General features: G+C 41.2%; 1 protein-coding gene across 13 annotated transcripts in view; it reads left to right on the top strand.

Annotated features, from left to right (window-relative positions):
- Window positions 1–25,327, top strand: part of LOC109411912 (dystrophin) — a 387,179-nt gene that overhangs the window by 50,214 nt on the left and 311,638 nt on the right. For all 13 annotated transcript variants that reach the window (XM_062858890.1, XM_062858886.1, XM_062858887.1 and 10 more), the window contains 6 exons: window positions 2–156; window positions 14,165–14,428; window positions 14,496–18,026; window positions 18,085–18,237; window positions 20,362–21,326; window positions 21,384–21,471. In XM_062858890.1, coding sequence (XP_062714874.1) covers window positions 14,183–14,428; window positions 14,496–18,026; window positions 18,085–18,237; window positions 20,362–21,326; window positions 21,384–21,471 — 4,983 coding nt within the window. In that variant the 5' untranslated portion in view covers window positions 2–156; window positions 14,165–14,182. The remainder of the gene's footprint in view (window position 1; window positions 157–14,164; window positions 14,429–14,495; window positions 18,027–18,084; window positions 18,238–20,361; window positions 21,327–21,383; window positions 21,472–25,327) is intronic.

Raw genomic sequence — 25,327 nt, 5'->3', positions numbered from 1 at the left:
GATGAGAGGCAGGATATACAGAAGAAGACATTCACGAAATGGATCAACGGGTATCTCGCAAAGTCAAACACCACTCCAATCAACGATTTGTTCGAAGACTTGCGAGACGGCCACAAACTGCTTTCCTTACTGGAGGTGTTAACCAATCAAACTTATGTGAGTAAAAAGGAAAAAAAAGGAAAAAATATTGATTCGCCCGATTAGTGTATAGGAAAGTATTCTCGATGAACATTTTTTTGGAGAAAATATTTTTTAGGTATATGGTAATAAAACAAAGCTTTAGTTGGGGAAGTAGATACATTTAATGTTATGCAGTTATCGCTAAAGTGGTTTCCCATTTGACCATAGGGCGCCGTCCACAAATTACGTAACGCTCTTGGGGAAGGGGGAGAGTATGGCCAAGCGTTACGGCCCATACAAAAGTTGTTGGATTTCCATACAAAGAAGCGTTACGGAGGGGGGAGGGGGGTCGCAAAAAATATCAATTTTAGCGTTACGTAATAAATGGATGCTGCCTAGTGAATTTTTGGAAAGTTTAAGTGTTTAATTAGCAAGATTTTAAATGTAGACGGGCTTGGTGGTCTAGTGGCTACCGCTTCTGATTCGTATGCAGAAGGTCCTGGGTTCAATCCCTGGCCCGTCCCTTTCATCCTATTTTGTATCTTTCTATCCACTTTCTCTCTCTTCTCTACATATACAACTCTTGTATATTCATATGTTCATAGCTATCGCTAGAACCAGAAACGAATTGCAAAAACTCCAACTTCCACAGCACAGTTGTGCAACCAAAGCGAACTGTGCCGCTTGTCCTTCATAGTAATCATTACACAATCTATCACCTTACGAACACTATAAATATCCCCTATCCATGGATCGCATCACCGACCCAACGGTAACTCCCAGATCTCCCATCCTTTCCGTCTACCAAATACCCCAGTCCGTGCTGGGTGTGGGGATGTAGAGGTGATCTCGGTCTTTAGTAGCAACAACCAGTACACTCTAACATTCCTTTCCCTTCCCAACTGACTATAAGGACGTGGCCGTCACCGTTATTGATCCAAAATGCATGAGCTGCTTAAATTGCACTTTGAGAATAAGTGGAGTGTCCCAGCTTTTATTCATTTGGATCTCATTGCAATGAATTACCTACATCGGCTGTTTTCCTACTCTCCGCATCGACCAATGTGGCGCTAGTTTCTATGCGCGAAAAATCGCTAAAAGTGAATCGCAAAAATATTGTATGGCGAATAGCATCTAAAGGCAAATTTATCGAAGTGGAATACATTATTCGAAAAAATATTTGGTAGTGGTTGTGCACAATGGTGACTACTATTAAGCCTACCAAATATTTTTTCGGGAAAAGCTTTGTATTTCAAGTAATTCAAGTTTAGATGCGTTTCGCCATACAAAATTAAATTGATTTACTCCTGCTGATCAACTGTGGCTGCGCGCAAAGCGGGTAGTCCATTGGTACCAGCTCAGATCAATCACGGAGGAGCAACCATCGACATGTTTGATCAGATTTGATTAATCGTTTTGATCGTTTATCGTTTAATTAGCAAGATTTTAAATGTATCATAACGTTGAGAACTTTTAGCTTGAAACACATAGAAACAAACGTAACACTTAGAACAAATTTTAAAACTTTGTCACGCAAATGCAATCGCGCAATGCTAATCGTACTGTGTTTGGCCGGGCCACCACTAGGTAGCAGTAGTGAGCAAACGTCAAACAAGAGCAAAAACGATGCAATCGTTAAAATTAGAAATCCTCTACATAGAGATGAGCGGAAGTTACATACGTCGATTCGGCAACGCTGTTTGTTTTGTTTACAACAGCTGCCAACACTTGCTACAAAGCTAGATGTTCAAACTTTGTGCGTGACTTCGTTATGGTTCAAGTTGTTTTGTTTACATTTTCTAATTCTGGTAGATTTTTTTTCCAAAATTTTGTTGAAATAGCGGAGTAATCGAAGAAATCTGAAATTCATTGCAAAAGTGTTACGCTAATCATATCGGCAGAAGTGAAGCAAGAAGCAGCAATGAAAGTTTTTTCGACAAGTGCAGCAACAAAAGTGTCGTCATAAGCATGAGCTTTTGAAAGCAGAATTAATAATTTTTTATCTTTTTACTAAACATACGTAGGGGGATTAGGGGCATAATGGACACCCTAAGCAAATGAGTATGTTAGGCCTGTATAACAGTCAAAAACTTAACATATTATTAGTTGGCTTACAACTTTAACTTGTTTCCAACGTATTTCAATCATTTACAGCTTGTAGAATGTCATTATTGTGAAGAAATAATGAATTGAAAACCGTGTGTTTTTTGTGGCTGGCAGCAAAGGTACGGGGCGAAATGGACACCCATCGGGGCATAATGGACACCCCTGCATATTTTATGCTGTATCTTCGAGAATATCGACCAGTTAAGTAATTTGCCAACGGAGATCAATACCACAGATATAATACTCCATCTTAGACGAGTTTACATAACTTCAAAGTTAATTAAATACATTTTAGGCTAAAATAATCGGATTGAATATTTTCAAACTCTCTAAAACGCCTCACAGTATGCAACGCCCGTACATCCATTCAGAATTGCCAGTGTTCATTTCGCCCCGAATAGACTACAACATTGAAATTGTTATTTTCAGTGTGCTCTGATCAAAAATATAATGCTTCATCCATTGCTAAATCTACGTATACATGTAGATAAGCTAACAATTCACTTGTTTGTATGGTGGACACACTCAACCACTCGTAATACCTTATTTGCTGCTGCTTCGAAATTATAAGAAATCCACCATATGAAAAACATACTTCAATTTCAATGATATTTTGGTTAATTTGAAGGAATATAAAGGGTACTTGTGAAAAATAGAACAACGACTTGTTCCTTTACACTTATGAATTGAAAGTTTAACATAAAAGTCAACGGTTTCGGCAAAAACAGGGGTGTCCATTTCGCCCCGGGTGTCCATTATGCCCCTAATCCCCCTATGCCGCCAATATCTCGATATTAAAAATAAATAATTTTTATTTTTTTTAGTTCCGATTGCAATACCGTTCAAACAACGCCTTTCTACGAACGATAAGCATGTTCATTTGGCTCACACTTTGACAGTTCTCTCTGCACGATTGGCTCACAATGGCCGCCTCCGCAGATATCTATAATGTAGGATTACTAGTTAAAATAAGGTGATCAATGGGAAGCGACGTGGGTGTGACGTCTGTTTCTCTGTGCTTGTAATTTTATCTAAAAGTTTGCCGAATAAAATAAAGTAGAGATCACACACGCATACCAAAGTCGTAACAGGAATATGAAAGCTACTCTCCAAGGGAATGAGAATGCACATTTGGACTTGCGGCAGGAAGCCTTTTCAGGAGTGTTGAGTTTTTCCTGTGCCATTCAGGTGTTCGTCGAAGATGCTGCTGTCACCTTTCGATTATCTAACGTTGGTCCGTCAAGGGACTTTCGTTTTTATCCCTGCACGTTTCGGCTTGCGGCCTTTTCGGAAGTGTTGAGCTTATCGGAGAACTACTGCATTTCTAGCGACGAGCACTAGTTTTGGCCAGTCTGAGAAAAGTATTAGAGAAAAGAGATCTCTCAATTTGTCAATTAGCAACATTCTGTGCCTTCCAACTACAAGTTTTGCTGTATGCTTATGACATACCAGCAAATCTGGTAAATGCCATTAAAGGTCAACATGCGTCAATGTAAAGTTTTTATATTTGTAAGTTTCTTGAAGTAATTTCTGCTGGAATTTAGTTGTTTTTTTTTTTGCGGGACTACCGTAAACGCCTCATACTTTGCGCACATAGGGTCTAACTTTGCGCACTTAAAAAAAAGTTAAACAATATTGCTGATGCATAATGCAAACTTTTTTTTTCCACGGAATACTAGCTAGTGATTGTAAGCATGTGAGAAAAACATGAATGTAGAAAAAAATTGGCTTTAAAGGAATGGTAATCACCCAAATGCGCAATGTTTGGCACTGCGAAAAGTTTGGTGCCTACACGGTACTACTTTCAGTCCTGAGCACCCATGGTGGTGCAGAGGGCCGAATTAAAAGATTTTCATCCTGGGCGGTTGCTAGCCAAGAATTGTCGGCATACACAGTGCGGTGCGAAAAAAGCCTGTGCTTCACACAATCTCAAGTGCTGGTCTCCCGTTTTTGTCGAGGGACAGAGACGTAACTGTGCGAAAGACAAATTGCAGCACTAGCTCTTCGGAGAGGGTGCTTAACCGTTATGTGTCCGACAAACTTTTTGCTTTTTTCTACACCGTGCTTTTTAAATGGACGCTGGATACCCAGGTACCCTGTCGGCCACATAAGGGTTAACACTGTGCTGTCACAGTGCATTTGTTTGGTATTTATAATGTACAGAAAAAAACACTTGACCCTTCAACGCGCGCGCCGTTGTAAAAAGGAAAACACTACCAAAAAACTTCGCTCGTCGTATATAGTGCGAGCGCGATGCAGTTTTAGCTGCTTGATGGCGCGCGTCCTGGAAGGTTAATAAAATAATTAGAGAGTTTGTGTTTTGGCAAAGTTATTAGGCTTATCAAGGACTTACAGGCGATGGATCGTTGAATTCAAAATTTCACCAATCTTGCGAAGAATCAAACACAGTGCCAAACACAGAGACAAGCACGGAAAGAGTGCTTACGACAAAGTGCAAGAGACAGAAGACCTCCAGCGCACGGCAAAGAAAGGGTGCAACTTACAACCGATTGCACGTACTCGTCTCCCTCTAGTTTGTTGTGCTGTCTCGTAGCGTAGCAGCGTGTGCGGCGCGCTAAGAGTTTTGAGTCGCAGCCTATCCCTGTTGCCAGTCAACATCTTGACCTGTGGCTAGGTCATATTTCTGTCGACTTCCTTTTCTTCCTTTTTTCCTTGTTAAGGCTGCGTCGCCATGAGCCTATTTCGTCCCCGCCCCTGCATAGAGTGTGGCCAACCTACCTCCAGTTTCGCTCCCGATTTCCTGTTGTTATCCTGTTTACATCCAACGATTTGGTTTTGTTGACGTTGATGGTAGACCTGCCGCCGAGGAACGATCTGCAAAATCATCGAGCTTACTCTGCTTATCAGAGCGCCGTTGAGCTAAGAGAGCAACGTCATCTTCCAGTTTGAAGTCATTTAGGTGCTCCATTGTTATGGGCTGCGACAGCAACCCACGATTTGGTTCACGATCAATCGCACCTACCAGGATCTCGTCGATTACGATGAGGAACAGTAGCGGTGATAGTATACATCCTTGCCCCACTCCAGCAATGACCTGTATGGGCTCGGACAAGACACCGTTGTGCAGTACTCTGCACGAAAATGCCCTATACTGTGCTTCAATGAGGCCGATGGTTTTCTCAATGACATCCTTGCGCCTAAGGGCTCTCCACATGTTTTCGTGATTTAGACGATCGTAAGCTTTTTTGTCATCAATGAACACCAGGTAGAGAGATTCGTGGAATTTATTAATCTGTTCCAAGATGATACGATGATACGGAGGATGACAATATGGTACACACAGGATCATCCGCCACGGAATCCTGCTTGCTGCCGCCGGAGAGTTGCGTCAATCTTCTCCTGTATCCGGTTAAGGATCACTTTGCTTGCAGAGGACTTTGAGAACGATGCACAGCAATATGATACCACGCACAATTATCGCATACAGTCAGGTCACCATTTTTTGGCCACCTTTACTAAGACGCCATGCATCCAGTCTACCGGAAATGTCGCGGTTTCATTTCATTTGATTTCATGCTACGGATGGCTGTTTCTATCTCCTGCAATGATGGAGCTTTGGTGTTGACACGGTTAATGCGTCGAACCCTTGGCGGAAGTTTTGGTGGCGTGGCTGACACTTGAAAAAAGTTTCCAAAGTGCTTGAGTTAGCGTTTCAGATGGTCATCGGGGTCGGTCAAGTACAGATGTGTCTTTCACGGGCATCGTTGCATTCATCTAGAGGAGACGAATGTTTCCGGTATTTGCGGATTTCTCACCTTCGTCGGTCAGGGAATCCGCCAACGCTCTTTTGTCCCGCCTATATGAGCGCTTCATTTCCTTCTCGAGAACCGAATAGCGCTGACGGGTTACGGCTTTGGCTCCTCGTGTTTTCGCTCGCTCTATCGCGGCTTTGGCGTTCCTTCGCTCCCGTATCTTCCTTGAGGTGTCATCTGTAATCCACTGCTTTCTCTGAGTTCGTAGCTCCCCCAAATTATTCTCGCCGGTGGCAATGCTGGCGTTCTTGATGGTGCTCCATTGATCTTCTACGCTTCCACCTTCTGGAATATCCGCAACACAGTTCTCCAGCTCTTCGACAAAGGACCTTTTCACCGCAGCGTCTTCCAGTAGGCGTGTGTTGAACCGGCGCCCGATTTTCTCCTCCTGTTGATGGATCCTCGTAATGCGCAGCCGGATCCCGCCGATTAACCCTCGAGTGATCGCGCTGTTCTATTTTTTACAACACACTGCAAAAATCTCGCCTTTTGTACTCAGCATGAGCGTGGTGCTGGCGGTGGTGGCCGACCGCGCGACTGCCGGAAGGTTAAGGGATGACGGTCGGACGTAATGTCGGCGCTACGTTTGTTCGGCACATCAAGCGGGCTTCGTCTCCTTTTTCGGCTGATGTAGATGTGATCGATTTGATTTTCCGTGACGCCATCACTGGACACCCATGTAACAATGCATTGTTACCACAAAATTCTGAAAACAGCTTTTCGTGCTCACTTATTTCTCCGAGATCAGCACGTCCCATAGTGCTCATAATCCGACCATAGTCGAAACCAACCTTCGCGTTGAAGTCGCCCATGAGGATCTTTTGGAATCTTACCCACGATAGCGTTCAGTTGATTGTAAAAGTGTTCTCTTTGTCTTGCAATTCGGCAGCATAGGTTGGCGTGTAACATCGGACCACGGTAAGGTTTCGAACTCGTGTTCTGAATCTGGCCACTACTATCCTCTCATTAATAAGTTCCCACTTTATGAGCTCCGCGTGGGCGTGAGCGCTGAGCAGGAGACCAACTCCACAGTGACGAAGAGCGTGTTTGCCTCGTAGATCAAAGTACATATAGCAAAATTTGACGCCAATCCGACGCCTATCTGTGTTCTCCGAAGTTCGGGCAATGGACTTTCCCAAATCCTAGGATCTCATGCTACATACAGCATGCCTCATTGGCTGGTTGTGCCAGTTTATCCTGCTGGGCTATGGTTAGTACCTACATTCCAAGTTTCAATTCTTGTTCGTTGTTTCGCGCTAAATGTCGCTGCTGTTGAATCAGTTCGTAATCCTTTGTTTTCGATTTATGTAACGGTTATTGGGTTTCGAGAACAGTAGGTTGTTGGCCAAAGGTCTGCTATCCACCGTGGTGGGGTTGCCACCTCAGGTGTAGCTGGAGGAGCATTTCATACTCAGCCGCTGGATGGCAGAACAGACGCTGTTTGCGCCGTACCTTTTTGGTTAACAGACGCTCGGTGCGTACCTCCTCAATCTAGCTGATGTAGTGGCAATTTAAATGGAAATCTAATCAAATTCAAAGAAAATCTAATAAAAAATGTTGGGGTATATGCTGGCTGTTTCAAAAAAAAAAATAGAGGAATTTGCGTAGAAAATGTCTAGATATCATCTTGGATGTATTCTTGTAAAATAATCGTCAAACTGTATATGATAACAGCAGAATGAAAAATAGTTTTTCGTGCGCAGTTTCTTTCTTTCTCAAACATCAAGTTGATTACGATGTTTTCATACCCCCTAGGGTAGAAGCTTCAGTTTTGGTCAGTCCGGAGTTTTGGCCATAGTGCGGTATTCAGCCTGTTACGATCTAAATCGACATAAATTTTCTTTTTTATTAGTAGATTCTAATGTAATATAATGATTAAAGCTGTGAAAACCATACATTTGGATTAAAAACCAGAAGAAAAAAATAATTTTCCTTAAAAAATGGCCAAGGTGCTTCTAATTTGGCCACTCCCATAAAAAATACACGTGATTGGCCAAAAAAGAAACCAAAGTTGAGAATATGGCCAACACTGCGGCAATGCAATCAAGTATTAGCTTGATTTCTGCATTTTTCTTATAAAGTATAGATATAAACCTTTCATTTGACGCATTATTGGTTGTTTCCATAGGATTATTTTTTTTATTATTATCTTTATTATCGAGACCATAGGATTATTAGTTATTTTTATAAATCGACACTGATTTTTCATTTGGGCCTAACTGACATTTTCGAGTTCTCTTCATCGATCCTCTCTTTGTGTTATCACAGAATGTGTATTGAGTTTTCCAAAGATTTTTTGGTTGAAATGTGATGTGACGTGTAGAGTTTTATCGAGCGACCCCCCGGTATCGGGCGACGCGCGCTCGGCGCGAACATGAGTGGAGAGAAAGAGAAGAAGATGTCAGTTTTTTTCAGTTGGAATGAATACGTTGAACAGTTCACACGCAGTGTTTCAATTCATTTGCAAATCCTCAGAAAAACCAATTCCTCCGATCTATTTCCCGAACATTTTGGTCCATTCGAGCCAGATGAACGTTTTTGTGATGGTTTTTTGTTGATTTGTGGTGAAATTCCGGTAAAACGGGAGAACTTTCTGATTTCCACCGTGTGGAAAATTCAATCGGCGACGACGCCGAGGACGCGTCAGTGCAGTGTGTTGTGCGTACGCGAAACATGTATGATCGTGTTCGAAAGACCGATTCTAAGTGAAGGGAATTCCCTGAATAAATTTGAACGATTTGTGAACGAACAGTGAAAAGTGGTGGTCTAATGACCGAAGAAACTCCTTATACGCTACGGAGTAAACACCCGAGAAAGCTTCTTGGTTCTGTGAGTGGTACACCGGCGGCGATTTACGAGTCCGTACAGAAGCAAAAGCAAGAACAAGTGAACAAAGAAATGGCGAAGACACTAGACAGAATTCTCGATCATCGTGATCTGGCGAAGGCTCCGGATACGCGAGAGTTTGAAACAGGACGTCCTCAACATTCACTGGCTCAAGCTACAACTGGAGACGCTTCGTCAGTGTAACGATGAATTGCAGAAAACGTACATCGAAATCTGTGACATTGTTCCGCGAGAGCAGCGAGATGAACACAAGCAAAATCACTTCCGCTGCGAGGAGCTGCATAACGAGTGGTTTGTGTACATCCAAACGGAAGTCGCGAAGTGGAACGCGGCAGAAGAAGAAAAACAACGAGGAAGAATGAGTGCGTTAGCTCCTGTTTTCGTACCGCAGCAACCGGTGGCAGTGAACAACTCGATGCCTCACTTACAGGTGCCACTGCCAACATTCGATGGCAGCCTTGAAAATTGGTATTCCTTCAAGTGTATGTTCAAAACCATAATGAATAGGTACCCCCACGAATCCCCGGCCATCAAACTATACCACTTGAAGTATTCGCTGGTCGGAAGCGCTGCCGGTAAGATAGACCAAGACGTAATCAACAACGATTACGAATCAGCGTGGAAGATGCTTGAGGAAACCTACGAGGACGAACGACTCATCATCGATACCCATATAGACGCCTTACTCTCGTTGCCCAAGATGACGAGTGAGAACGCTACTGAGTTGCGGAACTTGCTCGATGCTTGCATGAAACACGTTGACGCACTGAAGAACCGGTCGTTACCCGTTGAAGGACTCTCTGAGATGATCCTGGTCAATGTGGTAGCGAAACGATTGGACAAGGAAACCAGGAAGTTGTGGGAGCCGCAGATTCCGGCTGATGAGTTACCTTCGTACACTGATATGATCGACTTCCTTCGAGACCGGAGTCGCATACTACAGAAGATGAAAAGCTACGAGCAGTACCCACCGGCTCCAATTAAGCAAAGAGGAAAATCCATTGACCAGAAGCCCACCCAAGCCAGGAATGTTGCACAAACTTCAACGCAATCCAACGAAGTGTGTGCATGTTGCAACGGCGAGCATGTGATCTACAAGTGCGATGTATTTGAGAATCTTATAGTGAGCGACCGATACACCAAAGTGAGACAAGCTGGCCTCTGCTCCAATTGTCTACGGCGTGGGCATCGTACTGCAGATTGCAACTCAGACAGGACCTGCCGAACATGTAAGCGTAGACATCACAGCCTTCTCCATGAAGAAAAATCGACGACCACACAGCCGCAGGTTAGCCAACTTGCCGTGGCAGTAGAACCAGTCGCAGAAGAAGATCCAGAAAATGATGAACCAACGCAAGGATCGGTGAATTGTGCCCGTACGGGCATGACGAAACAAGTGCTCCTTTCGACGGCTGAAGTACTTGTTTGCGATGCCAGCAACAGACGGGTGCTATGCCGTGCGCTATTGGATTCCGGCTCCGATGCAAACCTCATCAGTGCGGCACTTGCGAAGAAGCTCAACATCATCCTACAACATGTCAATATTCCGATTAGCGGCGTCAATAACGCCGCAACCCAAGTTAAGTATAAACTTCGTACCAAGATCAGCGCACGCGTTAATTCATTTGACGCAGTTCTAGATTTCCTGGTCGTGCCGACGATCACTGCTAACCTGCCCGTCACGAAGGTGGACACTAGGCCGTCCCTATTTTTGCAAAAGTTGGAAATGTTAAAAGTTCAATATTGCAAAACGATCGTTTTAGCTAAAAAACCATCATGCCAAAATTTGAAGTCCCTATCTCAAGGCTAAGTGGTCCCCCACGGGGCCTAAAGTTCTCAAACATTGTATGGGGTCAAAAAAATCATGAAATTTTTTCGACGAAAAAAATATCCTATTTTACTAGAATTGGTGATTTTAGGACCCTAAAGGGCCAAAAATGTGCTCAGAATTGCGATATCTCTTTTAGTTTTTGAGTTATCGGACAAAATATGGCAGGTTTCCTCAGGCATTTCATAAAATGGTTAAAATGTTCATTTTTAGGTAGTTTTTTTTGTCAATAACTCAGAAACGAAAAGAGATATCGCAATTCTGAGCACATTTTTGGCCCTTTAGGGTCCTAAAATCACCGATTCTAGTAGAATAGGATATTTTTTTCGTCGAAAAAATTTTATGATTTTTTTGACCCCATACAATTTTTGAGAACTTTAGGCCCCGTGGGGGACCACTTAGCCTTGAGATAGGGACTTCAAATTTTGGCATGATGGTTTTTTAGCTAAAACGATCGTTTTGCAATATTGAACTTTAAACATTTCCAACTTTTGCAAAAATAGGGACGGCCTAGTGGACACGCGCTTCTGGAACATACCCGCTAACATCGCTTTGGCGGATCCGTCGTTCCATGCTCCGGACGAAATCCAGATGATCATCGGTGCTGAATTATTTTTCGAGCTGCTCAAGGGCGGCCGCATGAAACTCGCTGGTGGAACACCGATGTTGGTAGAAACGCAACTTGGATGGATTGTAAGCGGTCAAGGTCAACCGAACCGGTCCCGCACGTAGCGTATGCCAGTTCAACCATGCTGAAGAGCAACTTAACCGCACACTTGTGAGGTTCTGGGAGATAGAGGCGTGCAACGAAGCATCACCATACACACCAGCGGAACAAGCCATCGAAAAGCACTACGAACAAACAGTATCCCGCGACGAAACGGGTCGGTATGTTGTCAGACTACCGTTTAACGAAAACAAAGGTCAACTAGGTGACTCGTTGGAATCGGCCCGATCTCGATTTAACCCACTCCTGCGATCGATCGTGAACGAAGAAAAAAGGAAGCGCTACTCCGAATTCATGGCAGAGTACCTAGCACTTGGCCATATGGTTGAAGTTCACGATCAGCCCGATGATTGTTACTTCCTACCACATTACGCGGTCTACAAGGAGTCAAGCTCGACTACAAAAATCCGTGTAGTGTTCGACGCGTCGGCGAAGACCACATCTGGTATATCACTAAACGATGCTTTGGGGGTAGGACCGACAGTGCAAAACGATTTCATCACGATTCTTCTTCGATTCTGCTGCTATCCTGTGGTACTAACCGCCGACATTCCGAAGATGTACCGTCAGGTGCAAGTACATGACGACGACAGAAAGTTTCAGCGTATCCTGTGGCTTAACTCCAACAACGAAATAGCTGCATTCGAACTGACAACCGTTACGTACGGTTGCGCCAGTGCCCCCTATTTGGCAACGCGCACGTTGATGCAGTTGGCGAAAGATGAAGCTGCCGAGTTACCGCTTGGATCCAGAGTCATTGTAGAAAATAGTTATATCGACGACTTCCTCACAGGAGGTAACAGTGAGCAAGAGGTGATTGCAATCTACGAGCAACTCACTGAGCTACTGCGACGAGGTGCCTTTGGAATCCATCATAAGTTCTGCACCAATAGTAAAATGGTTCGTAACATCATTCCATCCGAACTTCAAGAAACACTTTTCGATTTCGAGGAAGCCGACATCAATAACGTCATCAGGACCCTTGGCGTCATTTGGAACCCTGACGACGACTATTTCACCTTCAACGTTAGTCCACTCCATGGTAAGGTGACGAGCGCAACGCCGACCAAGCGCAATGTACTTTCTGCCATTGGACAGCTTTTCGATCCATGTGGGTATCTTGGTCCTGTGATTACGACAGCAAAGCTGCTGATGCAAGATCTGTGGAGACTCAAAATAGGTTGGGACGAAGCATTGCCAAAGGAACAGTACGATTTGTGGACCACTTTTCGGGAACAGTTGCCGATGTTAAATGAACTGCAAAACAAGCGATGTGTTATTTCAAGTGGAGCAGATGTTATAGAACTTCATGGATTTTCGGACGCTTCCAAGCGTGCGTATGGGGCAGTCTTGTACACAAGGTGCATCTCCCCGGAAGGAACAGTGAATGTCGAACTCGTGTGCAACTGAACGATTTCTGCACTTCAAAGGGGATCCAGTGGCATTTCATCCCGCCACGCAGTCCTCATTTTGGCGGTATATGGGAGGCTGGAGTAAAATCTGTGAAGCACCATTTGAAACGTGTCGTCGGTGAAACTAAGCTGACCTTCGAGGAGATGTGCACTTTCTTGACCCAATGTGAAGCCATCCTGAACAGTCGACCGCTGGTTCCTGTTTCAGATGATCCGAATGATATCGAGGTCTTGACTCCATCACATTTCCTCATTGGGAGACCTGCTTTGAGCGATCCAGAACCGTCGTATGCTGAGGAGAAGGTCGGCCGTCTGAATCGATGGCAGCACGTGCAATTGATGAAGCAACACTTCTGGAGGCGCTGGTCGAGTGAGTATTTGCATTATTTGCAATCTCGACCTAAATGGCATAACGGAACTGCAAACATCGAGATTGGTGCTGTCGTCGTGTTGAAGGATGACAACGCTCCCCCACATCTGTGGCGATTGGGGCGCATTGTCGCTACGCATCCCGGACAGGATGGACTGGTGCGTGTGGTCACGGTGCGTGCAGACAACAAGGAGTTCCGTCGAGCTACATCAAAGCACAGACAAACAGACGTAACACTCTGATAATTCCCATCGTACTTCGATTTAACGATCTTTTTCAAAATTTGATAGTTGGCCAACTACCCACCTGTGGCGCTCACATCATTTTTGTTCGAGTTTGACGTTTGCTCACTACCGCCACCTAGTTGATGGTCGGCCAAACTTAGTCATTTTAGCATTGGGCGAATATGTTTCCGTGACTATGATTTGAATCGAAAAATGTTCGAAGTGTTACGTCTGTTTGTCTGTGATCAAAGGTTTGCTTCCTTCCAAAGGTTGATCCGTTGGACTCAACGGGGGGAATATGATGTGACGTGTAGAGTTTCATCGAACGACCGCCCGGTATCGGGCGACGCGCGCTCGGCGCGAACATGAGTGGAGAGAAAGAGAAGAAGATGTCAGTTTTTTTCAGTTGGAAAAAATACGTTGAACAGTTCACACGCAGTGTTTCGATTCATTTGCAAATCCTCAGAAAAACCAATTCCTCCGATCTATTTCCCAAACAAAATGGGAAGAAGACGACTACATTTTGCTATAGAAACAAAAAGAATAATGATTTTGTTTGTTTTGATCAAGTTATTAGCGAAAGAGAGAGTCGACGAAGAGAAATCGATCAAGTCAGTTAGGCCCTTATGAAAAATCATTGTCGAAATATGGTTTCTCTTAGACTGGCCAAAACCGGTGCCCGCACCCTATTTACAACATTTGCGGAAATTTATCAACCAACTTACATCAGCCTTTTTTTTGCATATTTTCTTTACAGAAACGTGAAAAAGGCTGCATGCGAGTGCATCAGATCAACAATCTGAACAAAGCACTGGCAGTATTGCAAGAATGTGGAGTCAAACTTGTCAACATATCCAGTGACGATATCAATTCAGGAAATGCGAAACTGACGTTGGGACTCATTTGGTTGATTGCATTAAGTTTTGACGGACAGAAGTTAGTCAACTCCCAAGCGATCAGTGGTATCGAGAAATCATTACTCAACTGGACGCGTCAGTTTGTGGAAAAACATGGAATAAAGGTAAGACGTTGTTTCAATAGCTTCAAATAGGTAAAAAAAATAGGTTGGATATTTGCTTTAATTTCAGGTTTCTGACTTCTCGTCCAGCTGGTCGGACGGATCTGCATTTTTAGCCATCTTAGCCGAAGCCATTTCTACGCTGGATTTGCAGGCAGCACTCAAAAAGCACCCAATTGCCCGACTTCGTATGGCATTCGACTTAGCATACAAGCACTTAGGAATCGAACAATTGCTAGATCCGGAGGATGTCAATACGAACAAACCCGATAAAAAATCTATTTTAATGTATGTAATGTGCCTATACAATGCTGTTGATTCCAGACGGCTGGAACTACAAGGGAGCATTCAGCATTTAGCACAGCATGTAGAAAGCATGGAGGAAATTCAACTTCTTTGCGAAAAAGACATAGAAGACGATACGGACGATGACTCTAGAAATAATAATAACGGCTTAGATCAGCTTAGGGCAACCACTACGGACAACGACGAACGAATGCCTTCAGCTCATGCAGGAAATTTGGCTCATCTGGAGGAGATATCGCTGGCCCAGTCCATTGATGATCTGCGAAATTTCAATAGGGAAAATAAGGTGAAAGTGCTATCGCAAACTAAACCAATTGTTCAACGGTTGGAGCACACTGAAGTTACTGGTTCGAATCTTAAATTGGGTGACTCAGTTTCATTACCAGATAAAACTGATTCCTTCTATTGGGAACCAAAATCTTCCCGTCCAGTATCGACGGCTACGAACTTCTCAGTAGAGTTTAGCGGCTACCAAACAGCGGTGGAGGAAGTTCTCACGATGCTCCTGGAAGCGGAAGAACTCTTTTCTAAAGAAATAGTTGATGCTCAAAGTTTGACCGATGCCAAGAAACAGTTCCACGATCACGAAGAATTTATGGCAAAGCTTTCTGAATATCAAACCTTCGTTTGCGGTGCACTTGATGAAGGCTCGCGGTTGATTAGTGAATCGCAAGCGAACCCTGGTTCGCACGGTCTGGACCAGGAAGGTCAAAATGAAATTAAACAGCAACTATTTCTGCTGAATGAGCGTTGGGAAATGTTGCGGGTAAATGCCCTCGAGAGGCAATCCAAAATTCACAAAAAGCTGGCATCGTTGCAAATGGAAAAGGTCGAAGAGCTGAAAATTTTTCTGACGATGATTGAAGACAGAATATCCCGCATGTCGGAGGTCGGGCCAACGCCCGTCGAACTGAAGGCCCAGCTTGAGCAACATAAAGTTTTGCAAAATGATATGGAATCACAGGAAAAACTAGTCGACAGCCTTAGCAATCTTGTTATCATAATTGATTCGGATTGTTTCAGTGATTTGGAAGATAAACTTTCTGCATTAGAAGAGCGGTGGTCACATCTTATAAAATGGATAGCAAACAGATGGGAAAAACTGCAAAACTTGAGCCAACGGTGGACCAAACTTTCTGAAGAATATAGGATTATCTGCCGTTGGATAGAGTCCCGGGAGTACAATCTGAAGAAGATGGAGATGAACGAAACGGTAGAAATGGGTGCCATGATGGAAAGAATAAAGTGTCTACAGTATTGCAAGCAGGACATTGTTGCTCTGGCTGAATGCTTGCAAGAATTGGAAACATCAGCTCAGTCACTCAAAGACGAAGGTTTCTCTTCGTTGAATATTTTGTCAAAAGTTGAACACTTAAATGACATGTGCGATGCGCTAACACAAATACTTGAAGCGCAAGAGGCTCGAGTAGAAAACATGGGCTTCCAAGTTCCGGAAATCTCCCCCAATGATGGGCAGAAAAGTTCGCTTATGAAACCTCATTCATGGGAAGACTTTCAAATAAAAATGCGCGAAGAGACCCAAGAGATCGTGGACATTTTTGTGGATAATTTGGACAACTCGGAATATTCACCGCAATCAGAGAAAAAACGCAAAATTGAACAACCTGAAATGGTAGTTCAGTTGAACGAACTGATGTATGATATAAAAAGTTCTTTGAATGAATGTGTAGACAAGCAGAACGATTTCGAAAAAGCTGATTTGAAACGAAGACTATTGTTGTTGGAAGAGGTCGGCGTCATTCTCGACAAAAGAAGCGAAGATCATTGCATAGCGAAAGAAATGTTGGATAAATGTCAAAAAATGCCAAATCTTGACTTAACCATTGAAACCACTCAATTAGTTGAAATGGGCAACATGATTAACACCATACGAATTAGATTGGACGAATCCAGTGTCGAATTGAAAGCCCTAGTTGTAAAAGATAAATTCAGTAGAAGTTTGACTGGTTTTAAACTTATTTTAGCTGATACACGCGATTGGTATCAACAGAAGGCAAACGTTGTTACAATTGAAGATCTTGAAAAACGCCTCTCTGACATGAACTCGTTCTCAGATGAAATTGAGGAAAACCGCCAAGTCCTACATTCATGCAGCGGACAAGACTGGACAGCTTGGAAACATGATTTCGAACTATTCGCCGAAAGTTGGAACGACATGAAGAATTCCATAAACCGTTTGATCATCGATAGAGGTTGTTTCCAAGGTTTTAGCAATCAAATTCAAGCCATGCAAGAGCTGGTGGATCAAGTGCAACAATTACCAATAATTTATTTTAATCTGAAAGACATGCATCTAAATCTAGAAAACATGCATTCCATTAAAACTATTTACAATAAACAAGTTGACGATGGTTACGGAGAAGTCAGTACCAAACTGATGGTGGATAGCAAATATTCTCACTTGGCCACCGCATGGTCCAACATTCCACAGTCATTGAATGACAATATTATCAAACAAAATATTGCCATTGAAAACCTTAACCATTTTAATTCAGAGTACGCCGACGTAGTAAATACGCTGGACAAAATTGAGCACAGTTTGAAAAATGAAATGTTCATCCTAGGCGAAATTAAGGCTTTAGAAATGAAAATTAAGGAATACGACCAATATGCTACGGAGCTCAAAAAAGTAGACATTGACATCATCAGCATAAAGAATTTCGCAGAAATAATTGTCAAGAATTGCGAGGATTTGTCGCAGAATTCGCTGGCTGCCCTAATTGACGTACTCTGTGAACGACATTCGACCATTTCCAGTCAGTACCGTGAAAATCTAACTAAATTGAACCAAGTCAAAAGCACCACGGAAAGTATTCTATTGAAGGTACACGAAACTGAGTCCTGGCTGAATGACTTGGAACTGAATACACCTAAAAGCTTGAATTCAGATATCAAAAGTTTAAATGAACTGTACCAGGTTAAATCAAAATTTCAAGTGTTGAAAGAAACTTGCGAACAGCAAACATTGAAGTTCCGCGAGTTGAATGAGTCTGGTAATGAAGTGTTACTGCAAATTGATGAACTGATTCAAACTAAAACCGACAACAAGGTGTCATACCTGGCGAAAAAGTTCACCAAACTGAATGCCAGGTGGAGCGAAGTGACCTCGCTGGTGTACACGCGTACTGCTCTGTTGGAGCATGTTTCTAGTCAGATGGGAGAATTTAAAACATTGATAGTGGCCGAAACCAACTATTTGGATAAGTTGGATAAGCTACTGAGGAAAAGCCCGGAAAGTGCCGCAGACGCGGAGGAAATATCGGAGGAGCTTGATGTGAGCATTTGGATGGCTGTTGATATCTAAAGTTCGAAGTTGACAATTTTTTTTTCAGGACATTGAAAATTATATCAGGAACCATCCTCAAGCGAGATATGACAAAATCATTTCAATTGGAAAGGAACTGTGCAATCTTGAGTTCATGGTAGAATCCATTGAAGAGGATATACGTTGTGTTGGCGACAGATGGGAAAGCTTGCAGGCTCAGGTAAGTAATAAATCCACGTATGATTGTGAATACTAGACTAGGTCATCCGATGTATGAAAACAAATATCAATTTAAATCGCAATCGATCAGATAAAGATCTTTCGTGTTCCATGTAAGGTCCCAAACTGTGCAGAATTTGGGCACAATCGGCTTTGCCTAAATTTTGTGCGATTGAAATTTGTATAGGATTTTACATGGGAAAGCTTTTTCTGCACCATGTAACCGATTTTGTGAAGGATATGCCGAAAAAGGCCGAATGTAACGAAAGGCCGAAGGTAACGAAAGGCCGAATGTAACAAAAGGCCGAATTATGAAAGACGTATATTAACTCGGTTTCCGTTTAGTTAAATGCGCTATCTATTTAAAGAATATATGTATATAAGGGTTGTTTAAGTATTTTATAACCTTGAATAGGATATTTTTTTAGTAGTTCCACTCCAACGTAAAATGCACACAAATGGAAATCATGCGGCGTAGCCGCATGGAGGATTAAGGAACTGAGGCGGCAGAAGGCCGCCGAAGTATCCGATATCCGAGGCACCGGATTTGCATCGATTCGAATTCAAGGAAAACAGTAGTTCCAATAGTATGCTAGGTATAATGCGAACAGAAGTTGTTATCTTTTTTTAAGTCCGACGAGCGTCAGCGAGTGCGTACAGCAAGCGTTCCTCCGATATATAGCAAACGTAGTTGTTCGGTCAGCTATTTGTCATTCATATCATTATGTGCGACCGTTATAGCCATACTATGCCATGTTCTGTATAACTAAATATTAAACTTCCAAACAGATTTGAGTAAAATGAATTTATTTTGAACAATATGTATTTGTTTAAATGTTTTTTTCTTGTTATAGATATAATTGGTAAAAGTAATGGAAAGGAAAAGGTTAAGGAATTGATTGACTACTTTTGTAATTCGGCCTTTCGTTACATTCGGCCTTTCGTTACATTCGGCTTTTCATTACCTTCGGCCTTTCGTTCCATTTGGCCTTTCGTGCTTAGGCCTTTTGTTACCTTCGGCCTTTCGTGCTTTCGGCCTTTTGTGATTCGGCTTTTTGTGATTCGGCCTTTCGTAGTAGTCCCTTTTTACTCAAGGAAGGTTTATGAGACAAAAACATGGAGTACCTAATACAGAGAGTTTTTGAAAATCGGTTTCCATGCAATTTGCGTACGGGGATTTGGGCATGAAACGTCAAACAACGCAGTATGCAAGACAAAGTTTGCCGGGACAGCTAGTTTGGTATAAAAGCCGTTTGGTATAATAGTTATTTGACATAATACTAAATAAAAGAAATATGGAGTTGAATATGATCACCCTGCGTTCATACTACTGTCGAAGTTTTCATATTTTACTTTAAAATTTTCTCGTTATAAAAAAAAATAAAACATGCATGATACGGTTTTGATAATAACAGAGAAATTTCTATATAAAAATGAATTTTTGTGTATCTGTCTGTTTGACTTTATAGATTCGAAAGCTTTTGGGACCGGGAAAGGTTCTTAGCATACAGTGAAACCCCTCCGTTCCCTGAAAAGGGGGCTCCGAAACAGATGAATTTGTGGGGGACAGACGTCCCTATGCGAAAAAACACAGTAGGCAGACAGTACGATATTTTCCGGGACAACTAGTTACTAATAAAAATTATAAGTGCTTCTTTATTTATTGTCCAAATGATCATTATGTCAAACGACTGTATGACAAATGAGTTCATTTAATAAATATAAAATCTTCATGCTAAAATTCCATATATATTTCAATTGCATCGTAGACACAAACAAAAGCGCTCAAATTTTGCACAGTTGTTCTGAATCAAGAGCCCAAATGGAACTAAGAGAGTCTTGATCTGAGAAAAGGACCTCAATGACCCACTCTAGTGAATACTTTTATTACCATATAGTTCTTTATGCAATTCAGTATCATAATTTCTATTTTATATAACTCATTTTGGTATCATAATGATAATTTTTTCGAACTAATTCATTATGCAACTAATATGCGTTGCATAATGAAAAATAGTTGCATAATGTTCATAATGCAACTCGGCAAGCCTCGTTGGATAAATGAACGACTCGTGCAGAAAAAAAATCAGCTTTTTGCAACTCGTTAAATAAATAACTATTTTAGGCACACCAACGAACCGTTAAATTGGAACAAGCAGTTAAGGAGGCGCAGTCTTCTGAAAGTCAAGTTTCCTGTCTACAACAATGGATTTTCCGGGTGGATGGTATTTTGAGTGATTTTATAGAAAATGACACAACTATTGAGGACGTCCCTCATGATTTCCAAAAATTGCAAGAAGAGTTCAATCATCACAAAGAAGTGTTAGTGGAAATGACGAAAAAAGTGGATCACTACAAAACGGAAGGTAAACTGGAAGCGGCTAATCGGTATCAAGATCAGGTGAAACTTCTACAAGATCAGTTCAAGTCATGCCTTCACAAACTGAATCGCCTGACTTCACCGCAAGCTATGTTCGAAACCAAGCTATCTCATGCCTTGGCAGAGCTGCGAAATGTCGAAAAAAGTGCAGTTATATTGGACACTTCATCTGCCGGTCCATCACACTTGCAAGATCAGTTCCAGCATTGTCTGAAGATGTATCGGATTTTGTCGGAAGTGAAGGGCGAAATTGAGCAGGTAATTCGCACTGGTAGAAAAATTTGTGATGACAAATCTACTGAAAATCCTGCCAAACTCGGACAACGCATTGATACACTGAAATACTTGTACAATTCTCTTGGGGAAACCGTAACACAGTCAAAAATAGCATTAGAGAGTTTATTAAAAATTATGCGAAATTTGGAGGAAAACTTGTCACACGTGGAAAAGTGGATCACTGCAAACAACAATGTGAAGCAGTCAACGGAAGACGACGAACGAATTGCACTCGGTAAGATGAACGCCTGTAATGACCTATACGACGAGTATAAAAAGGTTTGCGATCCGTTGTACTTGGAAGACTTGCGGGCTCAAATTACCGATACAGAAAAACGTTTTAGAGAAGTTCGGAATTCGGATGTGAAGAAAAAATTGACTCATATGAAAAATACATTGCAAAATGTTGACTCGATGGGAATTGATGTTTTAAGGTAAAATACAATGTAACTACAATCATGCGTTATTTTCTAAACAAAACTCATTTGCAGGTCCATGGAACAGGACCTAAAGACAGTCGAAACAAACAGTGATGCAGAAGTTGAAGTTCTTCTGGAAAAAGTTTCTCAAATATTGCAGGTAAGCATTCAATTGTATGATGTACTCAATCTTAAGCTAACTAATTGGAAATTTTCGTATTTTGCTAATACTCTGCCTGGGATGCTTTGGTAAATAGAAATAAAATATATGTAAATGTTTGTATAAATGTTTAAATGTACTCATGTGCATGCATTGACCCGCTCCCATGTGATCTACGAAATCGTTAAATTCAATTAACAAACATTTAGTACACTAAATCAGGTAGCTGAGCAGATCTGGCAAACCCCCATCACTCAAAAGTCCTGTAATCGAATCCCACTCTAGACAAACTTTCAAAATATGGGTTTTTCCTTCGGAAGGGAAGTAAAGCCGTGGGTCCCAAGAAGAACTAGCCTAGAGGAAAAAATCTCATAAATAAAGATAAAAAAATCTGGTCATTCATTAAGGACAGACTTGTTAGAATCCCAAAATGGCCGCCACAATGGCCGACTTTGATACCTACTCACGATTTCGAGCGAACAAATCTCTTCGTAAACAAAACCAGCGCACCTGAACTTCTTATTTTTAGCTTATTACAAGTGAGCAAGAACAGAATAATAAAATGCACTGTTGTTTGAAGCTTTCTTCTTGAGATTTGTGCGTCTGAAGCTCTGATGCACTGTTGCAACAGGATTTTAAGACGTTTGTCCTTAACGCACTGTAGAGCAGTGCTTTGCATTCAAAAATACCTATAGGCTCAGTGTACCAGTTATGGTTATAGTACCTCAAATTCGCAATAGTTGATGTTCATCCTTTAATGATGCAAACCAATAAGAAAAAACTGTGAACAACAGATCACGTCCACAAAAGATGGTTGGAATAATTCAAACTTCACAATTTGTTCAAATTATGATAGAAATAAATCATTTTCCCTAATTTTTCGGCCCCTGTGCACTCTATTTCGCCATAGTGTACCAGTTATGGCTAATCCCATAAGGAATGCATGCAAATAGTGCGAAGTAGAACCCAAATTAACGAATGTGTCCATAACTGGTACAGGGTTCCTATCATTGGCACACGCCGTAATAAATAATAAAAGTAGTTTTAGACCAGTTTCTATATTTTTCCTGTAAAATATGAAAACTAATCAATCATTTGACATATCGATGACAATTGACGGTCTTCTTCTTATTTTTCTAAAAATAGTTTTTCTTAGGTAGTGCGATAACTGGTACAGGCACCCTATAGGAATACATAAAACTAGTTGAAGCGATTATCGTTCATCCGCGTTTGCGTTTATCGAAAATTTCATTTTCTGAAAAGGATCATTTCCTTGTCACAATTTGTGACACAATTGTGACTCACAAATATTGTTTGTTGACCTGGTAGTAGAGAACAAACCGTGCGAGCCCTTACTATGAAGCTTCGACAAATCTCACTTTAAATTACTAACCATATATGTTCACTTTAAATTACTAAGCATATATGCTCACAGTTTAATCCTACACAAAACAGAAGCGCTATTTGTTTTGTTTCTTATTTTTGTATTTTTTTTTATCAGAACGCAAAAACGGAATCAATTGGTTTCATAATCACTTGTTTTCGAATATATAATGAATTTGGAAGCGTTAGCTTACTAACGGCTACGTGACCCTTTATAAAATATTTTCTATTTGAAATATATAGGGGAGACAGGGGAGACTTGATCCCTTTTTCTTAATTTACCTGAAACTTTAAGAAAAACACAAAGCTAGATCCGATTTCCGTATAAAATGGCAGGTAAACATCTATTACAAGTTTATACACAACAGAAGGCCTTTAAATTATTGTTAAAGTTTTCAAAACTGTGTTTTTATGGAGGCATGTTTTATGATGTAGGGGTAGGCGGGGCAATATGGACACCCTAAGGTTTTTGCCAACTTTACCTGGCAAGATGTCAAAAAAGTTCAGTTTTTTGATACATGTATCCTTTTAAAGTCTATTTAGCATCTATTGCATAAGAATGCTCACGAAGAAAAATAATTTATCCACTTCAAAAAATGTTATGAAAAATGTTAGTTTTTCATGACCGTCTTCAATCATACGGGACAGAATGGACACCCCCATGGGGCAATATGGACACCATGAGACTTTTACGAATTTCGTACATTATTTACACCTATAAAGTCATTTCATTACAAAACAACTATTACGGATGAATAATACGCCGAAGTAGTTCATTTTTGTTCAGTTAATTTAAATTCAGGCTGTTTTGGATAAAGCTTCGTTTTTGTCGGCATGTACAGCTGTGCCTAGAACAACTATTTTCCACTGCTGTCGTTTTTTGACCAACTTGTTTCACCCTATGTCTACTTTAGTGAACATTTAACCGAAAATTTACTGAAATCGAAGAATTTGGTTGGTTTGTGATTTAGGTTATATTTTTCCCTTGCCGCTTCTTTCAAAAAGGTGAGTGTCCATTTTGCCCCGGCAGTAGAAGATATTTCCAAACTTGATTTTTGATATAATAAAGAAGAAAATATAAACATGTTAAGCATGTAGATACAGCAAAACTACTTGCATGTGTTCTAGAAATATCAGTTTTTAATCGACCTGCAATAAATTAATCGCTAAATCTTATTTTAGATGGTGTGAAAATTATAATTTCCATGCGCAAAAAACGGAGGACGCAACTTTTTAGTGTAAAATCAAGTATAATTTTAATTTCTAATGTTACTTTCCTGAAACTACGTTTTAGACAAATGGACTATATTCTCCATTCATTAAAAGTTCAAAAAAGCTCGCATATTTCAAAATATTGAGGGTGTCCATTTTGCCTCGGGTGTCCATAATGCCCCGCGGGGTGAAACAATTGATCCCCCTTTGTGAACATGGTTTATTTGAAGGGAAAATAATTCCAGAGTCTTATTCATTTTCTTTTTGAGTTTTCTTGTATTTTCGATGAATATGGAGTGTTTTAAATTGTAAAATTTCCTTAAATTTTTAGGAATATGCCGTATTTTCAAAATGGGGAGACTTGATCCCCATTTTCTTGGTTTGTACTAAAGTTATAAATATCTGACACATTTTATCGTTGAATAGACTAGAATTGCAAGTAAATAGAGGCTTCCGAATGGAATTTTATTTTTCACATGTATAATGTGTGTGTAATCCTCGAGGGATCAAGTCTCCCCATGTCACTGTTGTGTATACTAAGCTGAATTATTTAAAATATGTTAACAACAGACTTATTTGGATAAATAAGTTTGAAAGTATTTTATTCAAACTAGGTATCTGCTGTGAAATTTTGACACGATTTGGTTAAATTTTCACAATGTTATTGAGATTTTTCGGAGTCGCCTAAAAGATTTCTGAAGGACTGAAAACAAACCATCAGCCGTTAAAAAATAATGCAATGTACAATTGAAATCACTTGTAGCCAAAACATAGTCGTTTGCCAGGAGTAGTTTTGGAAAAATTATGCTAGAAGAAAAATGTTTTTGATTCCGAGCAAATATGGGGGGAACAAGTCTCCCCAGGGATCAAGTCTCCTCAGTCTCCCCTACTGTTCTTTCGAGCAGGGTTCCTGATTTCCACTTTGCTGTACATTGTAGCCGTCATTCCACTCGGTCCATGGCAGTTTGGATTTTTATACCAAACGGTTTGAATGAGTCACCATTTGACCAAAATCGAGGGGTCTGCAAATATTGTCGTGGCTCTAACTAGCGGGGGGTCCATCAATTTGAGTAACCAAATGCATTTTCCTTACTTTTTTGGCAAGGAATTTCATAAAAACGCCATTAAAAACATTTTTGAAGACAAGGTGTAAATAGTGGGCCGGTCTCAGCGAGAGTTACTCATTACAATGTACAATGGGTCCAGAGCCGTATTTACTAAGATAAACATGTTTGTGCCCAAACTAACATTGGGCAAGTTT

The sequence above is a fragment of the Aedes albopictus genome, chromosome 3 (assembly GCF_035046485.1).
Source record: "Aedes albopictus strain Foshan chromosome 3, AalbF5, whole genome shotgun sequence".
Classification (NCBI taxonomy): domain Eukaryota; kingdom Metazoa; phylum Arthropoda; class Insecta; order Diptera; family Culicidae; genus Aedes; species Aedes albopictus.
Note: the sequence above shows the minus strand (reverse complement) of the source record. Positions and strands in the feature narration are given on the sequence as shown.